Source organism: Triticum urartu, chromosome 5A (genome assembly GCF_056163025.1).
Source record: "Triticum urartu cultivar PI428250 chromosome 5A, HENAU_Tu73, whole genome shotgun sequence".
Lineage (NCBI taxonomy): Eukaryota > Viridiplantae > Streptophyta > Magnoliopsida > Poales > Poaceae > Triticum > Triticum urartu.
The window spans coordinates 474,524,284-474,546,203 of NC_141877.1; the positions used below are offsets into that span (position 1 = coordinate 474,524,284).

Below are 21,920 nucleotides of genomic sequence, written 5' to 3' on the forward strand. Positions count from 1 at the left end.
ATCTACAATACAAGATAAGTAAAATATATGTCATGATGAATCTAACTATACTCACCTAGTACTGTATTTACTCCCTTTGGATGGAAATATAAATTGGATCGTCAATTAACTAGCGAAACATGTATACTATGTCATGATGAATCTAACTATACTTCCTTTGGATGGAAATATATGTCATGATGACTCTAACTATATATATACTCCCTTTGGATGGAAATACAAATTGGATCGTCAATTTACTCCCTTTGGATACAATTGGATCGTCAATCCCTCCCTTATACCATCATATTCACTTTTTATTGGCATGTGCCCACAATTTCTTTCAATTATAGCCAACCAACATATTCTCTTTTATCAGCACATGCATACTACCACCGGCAATAATTTATGGAGTCCCTTGTTTTGCTCATGATTCTCGAGACAACATCCTTACTTTCAGTCAATCATCTTATTTCCATACAACCTAGGGATATATAAAAACCGGTGTGATTTAGTATAAAGCTCCAAGGTGGGATTACTCCTATCGTAATTGCAAGCTAGTTGAGTTGGTTTTGTCCATCGGCACAATATGATCCGACGGAAAAAGAAATGTGTGGTAGGGCCAATTCGGCCCACCCGGGGTCAAACAAAAAAATTTGTGACCTACATGCGGAATGGACGGAACAAACTCTATACATATATTTTTACTTTTTCCGGGGCCAGCTGCGTGGGAGCAACTATATGACACTAGTTCCATCAAATAGCGTGTGCAACGCACAATGGTTCGCGTCTAGGCCAGCCCACTGGAAGGCTCCTAAGGCGCAAGTAAAAATCCAAAACAATGACGCGTTAAATAATCAAACTCACGACCTCAAAGGACCTACCACGTGCTGCTAGCCACTGGAACCAACGCGTAATGCTAACAAATGGCCAGCGCCGATATTTAAGAACATACTGCAGCATCATATTCGAAACAATTTTTTTTCATTTTTTTGAACTTTCTATGAATTGCCAAATATTCTTGAAAACATGATTTTTTTTAAATATTATGAGCAATTTTTTAAAATTCCATACATTTTAACATGAAAGAATTGAAATGGGATCATTTTTGAAATTAAAAAACATTTCTTAAAAATATGAACCTTTTATTAAAAACATGATTTTTGTTTTTGAATTTGTAGACAATTTCTTAAAGCAGAAACATGGTTTGAACATTCAGAGCAATTTTACAAAATGTGCATTTTAAACGCGAACATTATTTTGAATTTGCAAGACATGAATATATTGGAATTTTGAACATTTTTTAAATGCATGTACTTGTGAAAAGCTCGATTTTTTGGAAAATACAAACATTTTTTGGGGTTTTAAATAAATTTTAGAATGAGAACAAAAATTTAAAGTCCTGAAAATTTTTCAAATCCTGAACACAATTTTAGAATTCTAAACATTTTTCAAAAAATTGAACAAAAAATAAAATTATGAACATTTTTGAAAAAAATTTTAAATAATGAAAAAACGGAAAATTAAAAATAAACATGAAAGTAGAAAAAATAAAAAATAAACAGGAGAGAGAAAGAAAGGAAAAGAAAGAGAAAAGGTAGAAATAGAACACAGTAAAAAACAAAAATGGCCCAGCCCAGTCTTGGGCGCCCTTTGCGAAGCTCAGTATTTGCCGTGTCAGGCGGCAAATACAGTTTTCCAGCTGTGTGCGCAGATAAATAAGTGGGCATTCTTTGTTGGGGCAGAACGCGCGCAGCCCCCCATACAAAATTACGAAGAAATTTTTTCTTTTCTAGCAGACGGACGCACAAAATCATAACCGGCTACCTAGGCCGGACATGATGAAGCTTACCTCTTCGCTGATTACCAATAGGTTGATGCGTGTATCGATACTAATCAACTCAGTAACAGCAACATGGGATGAACAGTTTGTGTGATCGATATTTTTACCCACTGGCGCTGAAGCCATTTTGTCAATACCACTGTGCACAAGGAATGTTACTGATTTTTGGGCATGGAGTGGAGAGAAGCGGGGAACTTTTTCTGTCAAGTCAGCATACAGAATGATCATGCAAACCAAGATCACAAGAGAGAACTGAATCGAGGAGAACGATGGACCGTCCGGAGCTGACCAAGAGGGCAATGCATGTATTGCATTATGGAAAACTGAGGTACCGTCGAAGGTGAAATTGTTTCTGTGGCTTCTAGCCCGGAGCTCTATCCCAACGGTAGACCTCCTCAAGCACAGTAATATGGCAACATCACCTATGTGCATGTTGTGTGGTGCCAGGGACTAGTGGAGGCATGCTCTTATCAATTGTTACATGGCCCGAAGCACATGGTCTCTTTCAGATGAAGACCTTGTTGATCAAATGATTCAGCACGACAACTACAATGCAAGGGACTGGGTATTCACGTTGAAAAAAGTACTGCCACATGATTTATTTGTACACATGGTGATCAACCTTTGGGCGATATGGAGTGCAAGGAGAAAGGTTGTTTACAATGATATTTTCCAGAGTCCCTTGTCAACCATATGTTCATTCAGTCGCAGCTGAACGATCTCCAAATTCCGAAGAAACTGGTTGAAGCGAGGGTGCATGCAAGAGCAGAAAGACCAACACATTGGCTTCGGCTACCGGGAGAATGGGCAAAGGTAAACATTGATGCAGTAGTGTTGGGTACATCAAGAGTTGGCTCAGCCGCTGTGATATGCAGAGACAAAAATGGCATGTTCCTATATGCGTCGACAATTGTTGTTAGGGGTATACCCGACCTACTACATTAGAACCACTTGCTGGTCGAGAATCGATGGTACTAGTAGAGGACCTGAATTTAAACTCCATCCATGTGGCTTCAGATGCGAAGTGGTGATCGAGGATATCAAGCAGAAGACTGGAGCAAGTTATGGTGCAATCATACATGAAATCATAGAGTATTCTAGCACTTTTATTAGTTGTAATTTCATTCATGAATTTAGGAGCTCGAACTTCGAGGCTCATAGTCTAGCGAAGCACGCTTTACAACTGGCGCTTGTCCATCATGTTTGGTTAGGCCACCCTGGTGACCTTTCTTCCGTCCATGTAAACATTGTGACGGTTCAATAAAACTTCATGAGTTTGTCTAAAAAAGGCAGACGAACGCACAAAAATTTAGTACCACCTAGGATAGGAAAAAACCAATGGTGAATGGATGAAAAGATCAAAGAAATGCACCTTACTTTATTAGTAGGTATAGATATAGATATAATGTTAGGAAGTTATATCATTCTTGTAGTTCATTAGCACTAAGTTGTAATAAAAATTAAATGTTGATATTGTGTATACACATGGATTCATTTTTGGGGAATCTTTTTTGAGTTCATGGGGAACTATTTTTAGGTAATCTATGTCTTACCTGCTAACCAATTCTTTTGGTATTACTTCAGAAAGTTAGGAAGTTATAGCATTTTTGACAACGGACTTGCTCCTCGAGAACTTTCTAACATATGAATTGCTCAGGGCCAGAAATCTATGGTTGCGGGAGGAGAACTTTCTAACTGCTAACTTGCTCTTCGAGACAGGACCAAAAATCTCAGCATCATTTGCAGGTTGCTTAGGACAGTCTTCGATACCAGAGAGAAAGGAGCCGTTGAATGGGTCCGGAGGTTGAAGCACACCGCAAAAAACGGGCTAGGGTGAGCCTCCTTCATCGAATTGTCCTCCACCCTCGGATCCGTCAGCAACTCAGTACGATACTTGGCAGCACCCCGGCCCCACCACTAAGCGCTCGATTGAGGTAAAGTTCCTGTAGGTTTGCCCCAAGGGTGTCCCACTCTTGCTGGGTGAAAGGAGGACCAGAATTGTCTCTATTTATGGTGTCGTTATTGTTGTTGTCATCTCGAGATGGCGGAGGGGTGGAGGTGGGGGATAGGGTTTTTAACCACAGGCTACCCCTCCACCTGAACGAAGATACGATAGGCCGAACTGCCCGGGAAAATCTTCATGAAACCACAGACACGAGATGGATCAAAGCACAAAATCTGCATATGCACCGGTCCAACACGAGACAGAGAAACTTTAACAACATCAATTGGCTTTCCCATCCATTCAGCAAAGGCCATTAGAGAGGGAGAATTGTGCATAACAGACAACGCTTCATCCAATAGAACCCACAAATCGACCAGGGAGCCAAAGGTCTTGCCAACATATATTGCTTCCTTAACAGAAATCATAAGTTGGTTCAGTGGCAGGATAAAGCTGGTGCAAGTTGATATCATCTACAAACTCTCCTTAGAAGCAAAAAAACAAATTACGACGCTGAGATCTATTGGAATTTCCATCCCCTGCCCTCCATCCCCCATTCGTGGAGCAAGTCAATCATCATCTGCAGACTGACCTCTTGAAATTGCATTGTAATCACCGCAACATTGTGGACGATGGGCGTAGACACAACTACATCTACCCCACCTAGGAAGGACTTTACCAAAGTGCTTGAGGACCGGAGGCGGGGCATGATTGTTACGCTCCATGGTGAGGTGGCCATCCTGATGGAAAATCAGTGAACGTCGCTTAGCATTCTCTAGTAGTATTATGTCGTCGTCTAGACCAGCTGTATCACCTGCCAGCCTCGGCCCCAACCCCCGAGTCACCTCGTCATCCTCCTGATGTGCTCCAGCGCCGCATCGCCAGTCTTCCCCTATGCTGGTCACCCCGCCCTCAATCTCGCTAGAAGCGGAGCATCACTTAAGACTATGAACTTGGAGAAACCTCCCATGCTAGAGCGAGACCTGAGAGTGCCATCCAATAGTCACCAGCCTGATGTGTCATTCCCTACTATAGAGTAGCACAACGGGGTGGTGGCGGATCTAGGATTTGAAACCAGGGTGGTCCTCAATTTTTTGACAACAAACATGACATGCGAACGTTCTAAGTAATTACCAATACCAAATAAAAATAGATCAATATGGTCTTACAATCATACTAAAATACTCAATTAAGTCTTGGTTTTGCATAGAAGAAATTACATAGTACATACCCCGAGAAGCTAAAGAAGACTATGTTTCTAGCCTATACTTTTGCATGGTCATGAAAGTATCAATTGTATCATCTTCATTCACCCTAGAGAAAACACCCCAGTCAATGTATGTGACTTTCCACCGATTCTACCACTTGGCGGATGGAAATTTTGCAGCTCTTAACACTGCTATAGTTGGGCGTTAGCCATTAGAGATTTTAGGCCAATTAGTCTGATTCACTCCATTGCCAAGCTGTTCTCCAAGGTCCTCTCGATGAAGCTGGTCACGATGATACACACCTTAATATCACCAGCGCAATCGGATTTTCGATGGACAATGCATTCACAATAGCTTCCCTTACGTCCAAAACTGCGTCAAAGCACTCCATAGAAGCAAAACTCCGACTCTACTTCTGAAACTTGACATTGCCAAAGCTTTCGACAATGTGTCCTGGGAGTACATACTATAACTCTTGCAATAGTTGGGTTAGAGACTGGATAGCTCTGTTACTCTCCACTTCCTCCTCGTCTTTCCTTCTAAATGGCAGCCCACGTCAAAAAATTCATCACCGTCGAGGCCTCTAGTAGGGTGATCCCTGATACATCTCCAACGTATTTACAATTTATGAAGTATTTATGCCATTTTACAACAATTTTATATGGTTTTGATATGATTTGAATGTAACTAACCCGAAGACGCTGTTTTCAGCAGAACTACCGTGGTGTTGTTTTTGTGCAGAAACTGAATGGGCTGAAAATTTACTGTGATTTTTTGATGGCCAGAAAAAGAGCCCCAAAGCTTCCAGGAAGGGCCATAAGAGCCACAAGGGCACGACAAGCCTGGGGGGCGCACCCCATAGGGCGCATCCCCTGAGCTTGTCGCTTCCTCGTGGACCCCCATACGTGAAACCAACGCCAAAAATTCTTATAAATACCAAATACACCAAAAAGGAACCTAGAACTTCCACGTCGTTGCCGCAAGCCTCTATACCGAAGGGATCTCATATAAGGCCTTCTCTGGCAAATTAGTTAAAGATGCAAATATAATGTAATGAGTTATGGTTGGGTATATTTACAAGTTATATTGTTATTGATCCTCCAACATGTGGTGCTTGTTTAGAATCTTTTGCTCGCCAAAATTTATGTACTAAGCGGGAATACTACTTGTGCATCCAAAATCCTTGAGCCATGTTTCTTCCATGAGTGTCCATCATATCTACCTACATGCGGTATTACCTTATCGTTCCAAGTAAATTTGCATGTGCCATCTCTAAAATCTTCAAATAATCATTTGTTTTGTGTGCTCGTACCACTCATGGAGCGACGAGGCTGTCAATATCATCCATGCTAAGTGGGTTATTCTCATAATGGGTGTTTATTCACTTGTCCTTGCATGAGGAAGGCTGGTAATTTGGATGGCCAATCCCTTAAATAAGAAAATAAAGAAAGATATAATAACATAAACTCCCACTGAAAACTTGATTGCCTGGAGGTCACACGTAAATTCGTCTAGCCATGACTTGTGTTTGTATGGATGAGGGGGAGCAAGCTTTTCATTTCCGGATGGGAACCATCAATAATGTGTTTAGCATGAAAGATATTGAAATGCTTAGTCGTGACGTTAACAGGAAAAGCACACCATTCAAAATGTATTCATCACTATTTTAAGCAACGAGCTTTCGCACCTCTTCAAATCCATGCTTCCCTATGCGAACGGCTTATCTTTTTCTTTTTCTGTTAATTTTATTTTGTTGAGTCAATTTATTATTTCAACCTATTCTTTAGTTGGCAAGCATCATGTGGTGGGGAAAAATATAGACATATATATCCATTCAAATATATTTGATCATGAATTATTATTGTTGACAATTATCTCTATGATAAATAAGTTGGGAGGCGAAACATTAAGCCATATCTTTCTCCGTGTTTGATGCATACTATTTGTTCTAAAAATATGATTTGAGTACTAGCACTACAAGAAATATGTCAACTTGCGACCATCATTATTGGTCGCTGAAAGGTCATTGTTTTTCATTTGCGACCTTTTTGTGACCGAAAATAGATGGTCAAAAGCTGGTGGTCGTAAAGTGAAATTAACGACCTTCTTTGTGATATGTAAAAGGTCGTTGGTTCCATGACCAAATTTTTGGTCACTGTCAGCCTACTCGGGCCACGTAGGATCCAGTGTGGCAAGCTGACGTGGATAAGAATCAGCCCGGTCCAATTGGGTGTCTATATGGGCTGAGCCCATTAATTCAGGCTTTTTAATATATATTTTTTCTGTTGATTTTTGCTAGCTACATGGGCCTGGCCCAACAATTTGGCATTTTATATTCTAGAATGCAGCCTTTTATAGTCTACTGATTTTCTTTTTTTCAGCCATTTTATTTTGCAGCAGGTCTCACTTGTCATGCTTAGCTCAAAATTGGTCCCACACATTAGAAATTTCGAAATTTGTCAAACAACCATTATAACTTGAACCCACTTGTCAGGTTTCCATTTCACGAGTATTCAAATCACATACACAATCATTTTTCAAACAAACCAGAGAGCAAATGAAATTGATCCAAAACAATACTACATTAATCTATTACAATCGTTGCAGTATATTACAACCAAGATATGCCTACTACTGCCTACAATCACAACACATAATATGCTACTCTTTGCTGATATGCTTCACAGCTTCGGACATGGATTCGCACTTCACCTGTGCAAAAAATAAGAATGAACATATAAGAATAAGAGTAGGTACAGAACATCAAACAGTAGCCAATGAGGGATCCAATAACCTATAATCAAGAATTGACAGCAAATGCCATGTACATAAATAGTATGACTAACACTAACCAGTATGCGTTCATGGAGTGACTAAAATGTTCTCACTAGCTAGGATTTTTTGGTATATAATATACTGACATGTGCAACTCTCTAAATTGATCATAGAATGAAAAGAAATGTAAGAACGAGTTTCAGAATCCAGACATGTCAAATTTTGAGCACCAGTAGAATAGATCTAACAAACCAGACCATGATCATCATGCATCAGGATTTATGGTTCTAGTAAAACAGTAAAGAGATGGACATACACGCATCAAGCATACCAGCTATTACATTAAGAGGTCCAAATGCTCCATGAACTGCACTTCGGCAATCGTGCACTAGCTAGGGATTGAGGAGGATGCGCATGTTGTATCCATTGTACATGGGTCATGTTTAGCTACACAATTAGCTAATATGTCAACATTTAGTTACCATGAACATAAAAACAACAAACTCGGATAAGCATTAGCAATGTAGTACATAATGTATCACTATAGCTTTGGGAAATAGTTAAGTCTTGTGGGTATCTAGTTTACTTGCATATGGCCAACACTAACCAGTATGAGTTCGTTCAATAACTAAAAACTACTCAGTAGCTGACAATGTATAGTTTACACATATAAATCGAAGATTCAGCAAAGGCATGTTGATAAAACAGTGAAAACAATGGTATCTGGTATACTGACATGCATGATCACTTAATATTTAATCATCATCACAGCAACCTATAACCAGCTATGCTCATTGTTACAAATCTATGCATAGTTCAAAAAAAATGACCTGATCTACTTCAAATCTATGCAGACTTCAAATCTACTTCAAGTTTTGACACACAACATAGAAGTAATTCACCATAGAGAGCATATAAATGGGCATGGGGATCTAAGACTCAATGATGACAGCAAACTAAAATCTCGGCCCAGTTTTTAATGCCGGAGCCAATCGGACAGGCAAAAATTGTGGCGAGTAGGCTGAGATCGCCCCTAGAAAATTCAATTTTTTGTAGGTTTCCAGAATCCAGGAAGAACCCATCAATTCTACGCCGAAGCAGGAGATGTGCAGGCAGATCAAATAGTAGATTTGAGCAACAGTACATATTTCCCTAAACCTAAAATTTCCATAGTGCGTAAATCATGCCACTAGTCAGAGCACAACGGGGTTGTTTGGTTCGTGCCCCAACTTGCCCAAACACAATCAACACCACAATCACAAGTCCAACGCCACCAGAGGCGCCACAGAGGGATAAAGCTCACCTAGGCAGTTTGTAGCCGAGGCAGAAGCACAGCCGGCCGCAGCTGCAGCAGAGTTGAAAGGGATGGCAGCGTGCTTCTTGAGGAACTTGTACATCTCCACCACCGTCCGGTCCCCCACAAAAGTTATCTGCAAAGAGTTTATTCAGCCAAAAGAAAGAAAACAAATTGAATTAGTAAATGCCAATGCAACATTAACAGTAAAAATTCTCAGGTTGCACAATTGACTAATGCCCCATGATGCCCATTCCAGCTCAACCCATGAGGCCATGAGCTTAGCTAGTTGTCTACTGAATTTACTACCATGAATAACCAACTGCAGAACACCTACTGCTGGATTAAAATTACTTTCAGATTGTGCAGAACACGCTATGCACACTAACAAACTGCAAACAAAACATTGTCATGCATTTACTGGACTATGATCAGGTGCAAGTTGATGAGAATCATCATGCTGAAACTGATACAACCACATCATATCCTTCTAGCGTTGCCCCTGCTAATAAAGAGGCTGTTATTATTCTAGGGCCGCTGTATTCATCTCTAGGGCACAACAAAAGCAAGCCAAAGAGGTAAACTTCAGTCCCATTACAGAATGCAAATTCCATACTACAAACAGTACAGTGATTATCATAGCATAAACTCTATTGTCTGAACAAACATTTTAACTCCCACTGTGCTAGAGATAAGATGACATTTTGGATCAATCAGAAAAAGGTAATGCATTCATCAATAAAAAATGGCAGCAAAAGCAAGCCTAAGAACCAAACTTCACACTGAGTTTCCAATCCAAAACCTTACACTACAGACTGGACTATTACATTGACCATCCGACCATTCAGAGCCAGAAGAAAGCAACATGGCTGAGACCTTGTCCTCCCACCAGTAGATGAACGTGAGGTTGGCCCCCTGCTTGTCCATCTTGTAGAGCAAGTACCAGCGCTCGGCCACCTTCGATCTGAGCGCTCCAACCCCGGTTGCCAGCACGACACCTGCAGGCAAGGCAGTAAGCTATGGATCACAACAATATGCATCGGATGGCAACAATAACATCAACAAGTACAAATAGCAACATCTCAATCACTCTATAATCAATCAGTAAGCACAAATAGCAGCAGCAAGAATTCTCTCAATCACAGACTACACTAATCAGCACCCCTCTCTCTCAATCTATCTCCAGCAGATGAAATAGCAATCTCTCACTCATCCCAGCCCAAGCCTCTCCCACCTCTCTCTCAACCTCATATCACCCGAACTCGTGAAGCATCTCTCACCCGAACTCGTATATGGGACAGATATAATTTAGGAGAGCCACGACTCTGTCAAATTTCAATCTTATACTGCATTCGATCTAAACTAGAGACAAAAACCAACAAGTTCGATTGACCCGCCAGGATCTACTACCCAAAATTCTGGTCCCGCACAGACCATCACCAAACAGTTCCGATCAATCGAACTCCGAGCGTAACAATAAACAGATGACGCGCGAGCGCGAGAGGGGATCGGTCATTGGCGCATACCCTGGAGGACGTAGGCAGAGCAGAGGAGGGAGCAGCAGCTAGGAGGAGGAGGCAGAGCAGAGGAGGGAGCAGCAACTAGGAGGAGGACGCAGAGAAGAGGAGGGAGCAACAGCAGCACCGGAGCAACCTGCACACAAAACAAACAAACAAACACAGGAATCAGAAGTGAGGAGAAGAAGAAACAGACAAGAGAACGGATTCATGCCTTACGCACCCACCATGGTCAGAGTTCCGCGATCGCTGTGGTCGGGCTTGCCGGAGATGGCCGGCTGTCGGCTCGCGTTCGCCATGGACGTCTCCGCCACCGCACCGTCGTCTCCCCGTCCCCATCCATCCATTGGTGGGTGGGTGAAGGGCTAGGGTTTCGGGCCTCATCCGCCCATGGGTCGGACAGACCTGAGGGAGGGAGGGAGGTCGCGGTGGTGATGGGGTTGGGGGAGACGGTCGCCGGTGGGGGTGGGGTTGGGTGTCGGCGGTGGGACTGGAGATGAATCGGGGGTGGGAGAGAGGAGCTTGAGTGGATCTGCAGCCATGGAGGAAAGGGGAGATGTGGGTGGCAGGGGCGAGGGGAGAGGTGTGCGGCGAAAGAAAGGGGAGGACGGAGCGGCGGGGGAAGGAAGGGGAGGACGGGGTAGCGGTGGAAGGAAGGGGAGGACGGGACGTCGGGGGAGGGATCTGTATCGGGGAGTGGAGCGGAGGCGGGGAGGGGTCTGAGTCAGCTAGGGTTCACGCGCACATGAGAGAGGGGGGCTGGAGTGGGTTGTGTCGGTGTTCTGGGCACGGGGGTCCCTAGACTTGCCTGCCTGCGGCCCATGGCATGGCTCCACCAGCGGCCCCGTACGACCCATCTTCACCAACAAACATTGAAGACCCTCGTGAGGGGCCAAGCCTCGCGAGGCGGACGATGCAAGACCTCCTCAGGAGCGGCCTCACCAGGCTGGCTCGCGAGGGGCGAAGAGATCAAGGCGAGGGGCACCTCGCGAGGTTCCTGTGACGCAAGCCATGACGACTGGGACCAGGCGGGCGCCAGCACCCGCAGTGTCCTCGTTTTCTCTTTGGTGCTAAAGGGGCAAGCGCAAATAAGGAGTCCCGAGGCATCAGGCAAAGGTTTCCATATCGGGGCAACAAGATCACCACCAGCACGACAGGACGGAGGTCACCGTGGAGCCCAAGACGGCGTCACCACCAAAGCCCTTGGCAGGCGAAGACCACTTTTGTCAGGATAGCTTGTACTGGTTGTCTCCCTTCGAATTTGGCCGTTGTGGGATCCCTTCCCGCTCAATATTTGGGAAGAGGACCAGGGCCTCTATAAATAGGACTAGCCACCACAATAGGAGGGAAGAGAGACCTAGGTCGAATCCATAGCACCCAACCACTCAAGTTCACCAAGCACAAGAACACCTCTCCTCACGACACTGTTCTTCCCTTGTAACTGTTCATCCTCAGCCCAAGAGGCAATCCACCACACCACACTGGAGTAGGGTATTACACCACAACGGTGGCCCGAACCAGTATAAATCTTGTGTCTCATGTTCTTTGGGTTCGTCGAGCTAGGCCGTGAGACCGTAGAGTGTGCGAGCTAGAGAGGGGGAGAGATCTTTGTGCGCACCCCAGTGTTTGAACCTCAAGGGTTTTGCCGGAACTCAAAATCCGACATTTGGTGCGCCAGTTAGGGGTGCGCCGAAGCTTCCTCTTCGTCGATCCACGTTTCACCACTCCGCCAAGCTCATGGCCGACGCTCGCCGGGCCCGCGCTGAGTGCCGGGCCGCTCACGCCACCCGTGTCTCTTAGACGGCCATTGTCGGCTGACCTCCCCGTCGTTCTCCGTCACCCGCCGCCAACACCGTCACTGGCACGGTGGCAAACGAGCAGCAAGCCTCTTCACTGCACCCCTCTATGCGGCGAGACGGTCGCACCGCCACCCCGTCACTGACTCCGGCCGTCTCATCGTTTCACGCTCGCCGCGCCCCCACGGACGCACAGGCCATGCTGCTCATGGCACGCGATCTCCTGCGCTACCGCCCGGTCGACGACCTCTACGAGGACTAGTTGGACCACATCGTCGAGCTTGTCAGCGCGACTAGGGGCTCTCCTGCACCATCCCTCTCTCTTCCTCGCCCGCCCCCGGCTGCGGGCGATGTGGCTCACGGAGTACCTCCGCCCCCTCAGCACCAAGATGGCGCCCTCGCGCCGAGGCGTGCAGCTCATGGGGCGCCTCAGCCTCCCCCACGTCAAGACGACGTCCTCGCTCCAAGATGTGCGGCCCAGCGGCATGATCCGCCGTGCCACGTGCCCGCGCACGAAGAAAGAAGTTGCCAGGAGGTTCCCCGTCCGCAAGAAGATGCTCCACTGCTTCCAGCACCGCCACGTCAGGATCCTTGCTGCGGTAGGGCCATGTGCCACTTGCCGTGGTGGCACAGGGACGCCAAGGTCAAGCTGCACCTCCACGATGGGCCCCTGTGGCCACGGCGGGCTGTAGTGCCTTCACTCCTGAGTTGTGTAGCGTCGTCTGGCCGGGCAAGTTCAAGCCGGATCTGCCTCCTTGCTACGACGGCACCCCCGACACTATGGAGTTTCTGCAGCTCTACGAGGTGAGCATCGAGGCGGCCAACGGCGACGAAAAGGTCATGGCGAACTGGTTTCCCATGGCTCTCAAGGACGGCGCCCTCTCATGGCTCCTGAATCTGCCCCCAGGCTCGATTTCCTCCTGGGATGAGATGCGCAGCCGCTTCATCGCCGACTTCCAGGGCACTCGCGACCGCCCCCCGGTCGCGGGTGACTTGCGCCGCGTCAAGCAACAACCGGGAGAAACCTTGCAGAAGTACATCCAACGCTTCAACAACACACGTATCAAGATCCCCAAGGTGATGGACGAGGGCATCATCTCAGCGTTTTCTGACGGTGTCCGTGACGTCAAGATGAAGGAGGAGCTCGCCATCCATGAGGAGCTATGCACGACCTTGGAGCTGTTCAACATAGCAACCAAGTGTGCAAGGGCTGAGGAGGGGCGTCTGTCCCTCCTCGAGCTCCATGCTGCGGATCCAGAGGAGAAGAAGGCCAAGGTCAAGGACGTGAAGCGCAAAGGGGTGGCCGTGCTCGCAGCAAAACCGGATAAGCGCGGTAGAGATCTTCCCGAGTCGTCCAAGGGTAGCCGTACGTTCTGCGCCTTCCACAACATGCGCACGCACAACACCAACGATTGTCAAGAGCTCAGGGCCATTCGAGACGGACGCTTCGGTCGACGCCCCGAGCGCAATGACCGGGGCTACGGCCGAGGAGGTAGACGAGGTGGAGGACGTTGGGATGACCGTGGGCCCCACCAAGAGTGGCGCGACCGGCCTCGCGAGGATCGTTGGCACAATCGGCCTCGTGAGGGCGCCTAGAGGGACCAGCCTCGTGAGGATCGCCCTTAGGGCAACCCTGGTCTCCCTCCGCTGCCGCCACCAAGAAGGAACGACGACCATCAACAGGACGAAGGGGCTGGGGGCTTCCAGGAACCGTGCGCCATCGCCTGCATCTTGGGCGGCGCTCAGGCCCCAGCCTCCTAGCGCATCTTCAAGCAGTTTTCCCGCGAAGTGAATGCAGCCCTCCCCAAGCTCGAGGCTACGCGCCCGCTCAGGTGGTCCAAGTATGCCATCACCTTTAGCTCGGCGGACCAGCTCAAGTGCGCGGCAACCGCTAGCGTCCTCCTGATGCTCTGTTCGCCCGTCATCAGCAATGTCCAAGTCACCAAGACCCTCATCGACAGCGGCGCAGGACTCAGTGTCCTGTCCGTCAAGACGTTCGACAGCCTTCAAGTGCCATACGATCAGCTCCAGCCCACCAAGCCTTTCTCAGGAGTGACAGACGGCTCGACCACCTAGATAGGGCAAGTTCGCCTCCCTGTCACCTTCAGTCAGCGTGACAACTACCACACCGAGCTCATCGACTTCGATGTCGCCCACATCCGCCTGCCGTACAATGCCATCCTCGGGTACCCAGCACTGGCCAAATTCATGACAGTCACCCACCATGGCTACAACATCCTCAAGATGCTGGGAAGCGGTGGAATCATCACGGTCCCTTGTAAAGAAAGAGACGCGGTGTGCTCCCTTGAGTGCGCCTTCCAAGCTGCATCAATCAAAGACCCTGACAGAGCGGGTGTGTAGTACCCTCCTGAGGCCAACCCCAAGAAGAAGAAGCAGCTACTCCGTACTGGGCCTCAAGGGAGTGGCACCTCCAGCAGCACCACTTCAGGATCCGCACCGGCGCCTGGGGCGCCTCCCTCCCTCGCATAGGGAGGCGCGCCCGGTGCCCTCCTCAAGAAGGGCTCGGGGGCTCTCTTCTGGAGGGCCTCAGACCTGGCCAACATCACGAGGGAGGCGCTCGGGCACCACGTGGAGGCGTGCTTCGTGGCACGTTTCCCTCAGGAGGACACCGGGCGAGGAGCGCCCGGCGCTCAGGAGTTCATCACCAAGGCATCTCAGGAGCTTTAGGAAGCAAGAGCAATACGCAGAGACTGCCGCCCACCTGGTGTTGCTCCCCACCCAGGCGAGGGTGGTGAGCTGCGCGTCTGCATCGACATCCCAGGGCTCAACATGGCCGCATCTCAGGAGCGCTTCTGGCCTTCACGTGTTGGCCGGTGTGAGGGCCTGCCTCACAACTACATTCGCATGCCGTTCGGCCTTCCGAGCATGGTTGCCGCCTTCCAAGGCAACCTACGGAGCATCCTGGCGGGTCAGAAGGCCAGGCACCACGTGGTCTTGGCGGAGATGGAGACGGTCCTCCGGAGGCCACCTGATCCTCCAGAGCCTCCCGAGGCTCAGGGCCTCGGCGGCTCGTGAGAAGCGACTTCTTCGCTATGTGTCTTCAGCTACTCCAACACTCCTTCGGCAACCAAACTAGGTGACATTTTTCCAAGTTCATTCAGCTGGGAGCGCCCCTGGGCTGCATCATCGCCAAGCCGCGTGGGTCTGTCCATGCGACACGTATCCGCTTCCATCTTCAGTTCACTCTGCTGGGAGCGCCCCTCGGGCTGCATTAACCCCAGGCTGCTCGGGTCCAACCCAGTGGCATGTATCGTTCTTGCATTTACCTAAGCTAGTTGCTTTTAATGCGTAATCTATCTATGGATATCACCTGCTCGATTGTCACCCACCATGGGAGACACGCGCCGATGGTCTTTCTTCAGGATCCTTCGCATTAGAAGGCTAGGCATGGTGTCTGTTCTCGGGCCCGTCCTTGCAGCATCGATAAATCCAACGTCCGAGCTCTGTCTGGCGGGCCGACCCCGCTCACGTCACCTCCTAGGGTCGTTGGTGCTTGGCCTTCTCGTGCGATAGCCTTAGGAAATCCCTTCGGCGCGGGTTGTCTAACCATCTCGCGGGAACGCCACAGCCATCAAGAGTCAAGACTAGTCGCAACCCGCCATGAAGTAGGGCCTCATGAGTCCTGCGCTGGCTCACGAGTGCCTAGATACACCACGTCTAGCCCTGCCGTGCAAGCCACGTGTCAGGGCAGGGCTGTACACGCCCCGGGGGATCTCCGCAGTAGGGAGTCCCCTCCCACGTGCCAGCGACGGACCAGCAATCACCGTGGCGATTTGCGCCCCTCCTCGCGCTAACCTACAATAACTTCCCGAGGACTACATTGGGTGGTACCATGGACTCTCTCTCTCTTCTCCCATGCAATCCTCTTGCGTGTTAAAAGGGGGGCTCCTAAGAATCGTGACTCAGGAGCTCTTACTGGCTCTCCAGCCCTCACCCCCTGGCCTTGACCACGACATCATGACTTGGCACACCAGCGGTGGCTGAGCTCGCTCGATGGCCAGGACCTGAGGATGTAGAGCACCAGGAAGAGTATGGAGAAGAGGGGAAGGCCCGCACGGGCCTAACCTAGCTACTCGGTAGCGGCCGACGCCTAGGCCTGGCGCGACATGAGAAACCGGCTCCGGAACGCCAAGATAAGTCTCATACCTGGACCGACCCAGCGCTGCGGCATAAGATTCTCGCCTTTTCGCTGCCCTGCTGCGGCAACGCCGCCTCCCTTTCCCATCCTCAAATAGCTGCTTGCTTGCTAAAGGGGACCTCTTGAGCATCGCGCCTCAGGAGCTCTTACTGGACCTCGGGCCGCTCACCTCCTCGCCTTGAGCACGGCATCGCGACCTGGCATACCAGCGACGGCTGCAGCCTGCCTGGGGACCTGGACCTGTCAGCGTAGAGCACCAAGATGCCGCGGGATTGGAAAGGGGGGACCGAGCCTCAACAGGACGTGCACTCGCAAATTTTCACAATAAGGATAATATTGACAAAAGACATTACAGACGCTTTACACACCCCCACAGGGTCCGTTTCGATTCCTCGCAGGGAACAAAAGGAAGGGAATTCCTAGGAGCTCTATCTACATGCGCCGGTTGTCGCAGACACCATCATCAACAGTGGGCCATGGAAGTCCGGCGCCAACCCCATCCGGATCAGCGACGGTGGTGGCCCGGACACGGCGGCCTTGCTCCGGGCCCGGCGAGAGCTTGGGGGCACGTAGCTGTCGTCGCTCATCTCCCGAGACTCGACGAGCTCGGGAGAATCCCTGGACCACCAGGATCACCGCTATCGCTAGAGGAGCTACGGGCGAGGCCAGCGGCAGGCCCGACACCAGCCGCTGCATCATCCTGGCGACCCCCTTCAGGGCAGCACTCCAAGCGGCGGCCTTCCTTGTCGAAGACCTTGAAGAACAGCATGGAGGCGCCATCATACTCGAAGTGGATGGTGAGGGCGCCATACGCGTGGCAGGCTCGGGCGACCTCGCCCCAGCCTCGAGTCATGTAGATCCTCCCAGAGGCGACGACTTCAACTTCCGCTCTAGTCGCCGGGGCGCCACAGTCGGCGTGCTGCAGCCAAAGCTCGAGAGGGCCCCTTGGCGGCATCTCGGCAGTGAAGGATTGCGGGAGGCGAATCCAAGTGCTCGTAGGCATCGCCGCCCATAGCACGAACTTGCGCGAGGAGTCCGCGGCATGGACCCCTGGGGCAACGGCGTGCGTCTCCACGGCACGGCGACCGCGGCCCTGGCGCGGGCGGCGGCGCTCATCGCTCCTCCCTCCGGAACCCTCGGCGTGAGCGTACAAGGGAAACGGGTACCCAGGAGGTGGCCTCTCGTACCACGGCCGTGACACTACCGGCCTCACGACCATCTCGCGACGATGGGACCTCCTCTTCTTTAGCGGGAGTAGCTCGGGCTCGTTGAGGCGAGTCTTGCCCTTCTCCGCGACCGAGAACCTCCGTATCGGTGCCAGGACCGCACCAGCGAGCTGTGAAACAAGGAAGAAGAAGAAGCGGGAGAAGCAAGGGAGAGACGGGTGACGGGGGCTCCGTCCCCCACTTCCCATTTATAGCCAGGGGGAGACCAACCGCCGGCCTCCATGATCTAAGGTAATAATGACCTTTTTCTGCATGCAGCAAGGACCCGTCAAGTCGGGCAGTTGCCGAGGCAGCGTCGGGAAGCGGAGACGCCCACGTCCAATCAGTCGCCACGCGCCAACCGTGGCCACAGGCTGATGGGGCCCGCGGCGCTCCGCTTGCCCTTTGGCTTCGCCTCGAAGACAAGCCCGAGCGTGCCTTGGGCCCGGGGGCTACTGTCCACGTTCTAGGAACGGGGGTCCCTAGACTTGCTTGCCTGTGGCCCACAACGTGGCTCCACCAGGGGCCCCGTACGACCCATCTTCACCAGCAAACATTCAAGACCCTCAGGAGGGGCCAAGCCTCGCGAGGCGGACGACGCAAGACCTCCTCAGGAGAGGGCTCACTGGGCTGGCTCGCGAGGGGTGGAGAGATCAAGGTGAGGGGCACCTCGCGAGGTTCCTGTGATGCAAGCCATGATGACTGGGACCAGGCAGGCGCCAGCATGCGCAGTGTCCTCGTTTCCTCGTTGGTGCTAAAGGGGCATGCGCAGACAAGGAGTCCCGAGGCATCAGGCAAAGGTTTCATATCGGTGCAACAAGACCAAGACTAGCAGGACGGCAGGATGGAGGTCACTGTGGAGGCCAAGACGGCGTCACCACCAGAGCCCTTGGAAGGCGAAGACCACTTTTGTCAGGATAGCTTGTACTAGTTGTCTCCCTTCGAATTTGGCCATTGTGGGATCCCTTCCCGCTCAATATATGGGAAGAGTACCAGGGCCTCTATAAATAGGACTAGCCATCGCCATAGGAGGGAAGAGAGACCTAGGTCGAATCCATAGCACACAACCACTCAAGTTCACCAAGCACAAGAACACCTCTCCTCGTGAGGCTGTTCTTCCCTTGTAACTGTTCATCCTCAGCCCAAGAGGCAATCCACCACACCACACTGGAGTAGGGTATTACACCACAACGGTGGCCCGAACCAGTATAAATCTTGTGTCTCATGTTCTTTGGGTTCGTCGAGCTAGGCCGTGAGATCGTAGAGTGTGCGAGCTAGAGAGGGGGAGAGATCTTTGTGCGCACCCCAGTGTTCGAACCTCTAGGGTTTTGCCGGAACCCGAAATCCGATAGGTTGGATGGACGGACGGATGTTTGCCATGTCATCAATCCATGCCACAACGGATTCCACCAATCAGAATTTTGTTTCTCTTAAACCATTTTCAGATGTTGATATTGAGGCCTAGAAATTGATATTGGCATTGGCCAGCCCGAATGTTGTTGTTTGGATGGTCAGGGAATCGAGTTGTTGAATTGGCCTGAGATATTGGCTAGCCCACTCTCGCGGCCCGCGTACCTATTCTCGAATTCGGAGGCCACGACCTTGACTTTGGCTGATATTCGGGATTGAACGCTCACTTACCGGTTTGCCCATGCTCGAGGGAAAAGAACACGAGCGCCGGAGAGGAAGTGAAACACAGGAGCGACGCGGTGCACCCGGCGGCGCAGGTCATCCCTCTCTGTCGTCTTCCTTCTCCCGTCTCTCTGGCGTATCCCCTTCTCCCATGCATACGCCTACCTTCAGGCGCGTCCGCCTCACCTACCCCACGTTCCCATCTCCCTGCTCGCTCACCTCGTCGTGCCCTAGTTCCTCTGGCCGTCGTTTGCTTGACCCACCACCGCACGCCCTCCTCCCATGGCAGAAGGCACGACAGGATCTTTGCCCATGGCTACTTCTTCCTCTAGCCACCAGCCCCCAGCCCCTCCCTAATCCTACACAGAAACCTAATTCCCTAATCCTCACCCGTATGTTCTAGTAATCTGAGATTGTGTTTTACCTTTTGTAAGTTTGTATTGTTGTTTTTCAAACATAGAAGAGCACACGAGACCATTTGTAGAGAGAGAGAGGGAGAGGGAGGGAGAGGGTGTGAGGGAGAGAGAGTTTGTTGGTAATTGATGCCCAATTATTGTTGTACTTGTGTAAGTGTTGCTATTGCATTTAATTTAGTTTTAAACATTACATCAAAGTACAATATTCAGCCTATGACAAACCAATAATTCCAATGTAGAGAATGACCATCCAAACAAGCTTCAGAATTGAGCCTCTCATGCAAATTTGAAGTGTTAATTTTGTGCACATCCAAGCAACAGAATTCGGGCTCAATGTCAATATCAAAGTCATAGAGATTTGATATTGGGGCCAATTTAATTCCATGGCCCTGAATATCAAAATCCAAACAAAGCATTATAGTTTTTTACCCTCTTACTTAGGGCAAACATTCAACATATTAACCACTAATAATTTGTCAAAATGAATGAATATTGTGCACATGTGTGTATCTTGGAATGACAAATGGTGTTGATCTAGGGAGTTTTCATTTTCATTGCACAAAAAAGCCATTTTCTATTTTTCGAGTTCCCGAAATGGTTTTCTTTTGAAGAACCTACCAATTATTTGTTTCAAATGATCACATATTGTGCACAAGGGTACATTTTGGAATGGCAAACAATGTTGCCTAAGAAAGTTTTCATTTTCTTTTGACGAAAAACCATTTTTCATTTTTGAATGCCCAAAATGAGTTTTTTGTGAAGGACCTACCATATATTTGTTGCAAAATTGGACCACACCATTTTTTATAAAATATTAGGCCATATTTAGTGCACAATTGACCAAATGGTTGGGTGTCAAAAGTTTTGGTCCACCTCTCGTGAAAAAGACAAATTTCCACCGATTCAGCTGGAAGTGGGTCAGATTCGAATTGCAGTTGCTCATAGTTTTATCTTTATTTTTTCCAAAAATCATTTCTAGGTACATAAGTATCTATTTAATCAGAGAAACACCAAAAATTTTCTAAGATTCGACCACTAGCTAGGAACGGTCATTCCCGTCGTTTTGACCGCATTTTGAAACAGGCATAAAAAATTCAAAAAAAACTAAAAATTGGAAAACCTTCGCATTGTGTCATTACATGTGACCAAGTTACCATGAAAAATAATAAACTTGTAATACGGCAATTCTTTTGAAAAAGTGTTCTAAAAATGAGCTATCATGTGTGAAGATTCATGGCTTTCAAGCCAAATGACCAAATCAATTTTCTAAAATACTAGGCCATATTTAATGCACAATTGACCAAATGGTTGGGTGTCAAAAACTTTTATCCACCTCTCATGAAAAAGACAAATTTCTGCCGATTTAGTAGGAAGCGGATCAAATTTGAACTGCAGCTGCCTCATAGTTTGCTCTTTATTTTTTCTAAAAATCATTTCTAGGTGCATAAGTATCTGTTTAATCATAGAAACACCAAAAAAATTCCAATATTCACTAGCTAGGAATGGTCATGCCCGTCGTTTTGATCGCATTTTGAGACGGGCATAAAAAGTTCACAAAAAATGGAAAAAATGGAAAATATTCGCATTGTGTCATTATATGTGGCCAAGTTACCATTAAAAATAATAAACTTGTAATATGGTAATTATTTTAAAGAAAGAGTTCTCAGAAACGAGCTATCAGGTATGAAGATCAATGGCTTTTAAGCCAAATGATCAATGTTATGGTAGCATTCATGGCATAGTTTGTTCAAATGACCTCAATTTATGCACAAGGGTGCATCTTGGAATCAAAAACAATGTTGGATAAGGAAGTTTTCATTTTCTTTTGACAAAAAAATCATTTTCCATTTTTCGAGTGCCCAAAATGAGTTTTTTTGTGAAGGACCTATCATATATTTGTTACAAAATTATACCAATTCATTTTTATAGAATACTAGGCCATATTTAATGCACAATTAACAAAATGGTTGGGTGTCAAAAGCTTTTATCCACCTCTCGTGAAAAAGACAAATTTCCGCCGATTCAGTTGGAAACGGGTCAAAGTTGAACTACAGCTGCCTCATAGTTTGCTATTTATTTTTTCCAAAAATCATTTATAGGCACACAAGTATCTATTTAAGCAGAAATTCATGGTTTGGTGGTGATACATTGAGG

The 21,920-nt window shown here is 48.4% G+C and overlaps 1 protein-coding gene across 6 annotated transcripts; it reads right to left on the reverse strand.

The window, feature by feature from the left end:
• Nucleotides 1-7,442: 7,442 nt before the first annotated feature.
• Nucleotides 7,443-11,288, reverse strand: LOC125509892 (uncharacterized). 6 transcript variants are annotated; one of them, XR_007284317.2, is made up of 6 exons: nucleotides 10,786-11,288; nucleotides 10,568-10,694; nucleotides 9,869-10,039; nucleotides 9,051-9,177; nucleotides 8,079-8,194; nucleotides 7,443-7,684 (listed from the first exon to the last, which is right to left on the reverse strand). XR_007284317.2 is itself a non-coding variant. In XM_048674917.2 (6 exons), exons 1-5 carry the CDS (start codon nucleotides 10,903-10,905, stop codon nucleotides 8,136-8,138), a joined length of 555 nt encoding a protein of 184 aa, XP_048530874.1. In that variant the 5' UTR covers nucleotides 10,906-11,281; the 3' UTR covers nucleotides 7,443-7,684; nucleotides 8,089-8,135. The 6 variants fall into 6 exon arrangements, 4 of the variants coding, with proteins under 4 accessions (XP_048530874.1, XP_048530875.1, XP_048530873.1 ...); XR_007284315.2 differs by having other exon boundaries at nucleotides 9,918-10,039; nucleotides 10,786-11,281; XM_048674917.2 differs by having other exon boundaries at nucleotides 8,089-8,194; nucleotides 9,918-10,039; nucleotides 10,786-11,281.
• Between the last annotated feature and the right edge of the window lie 10,632 nt (nucleotides 11,289-21,920).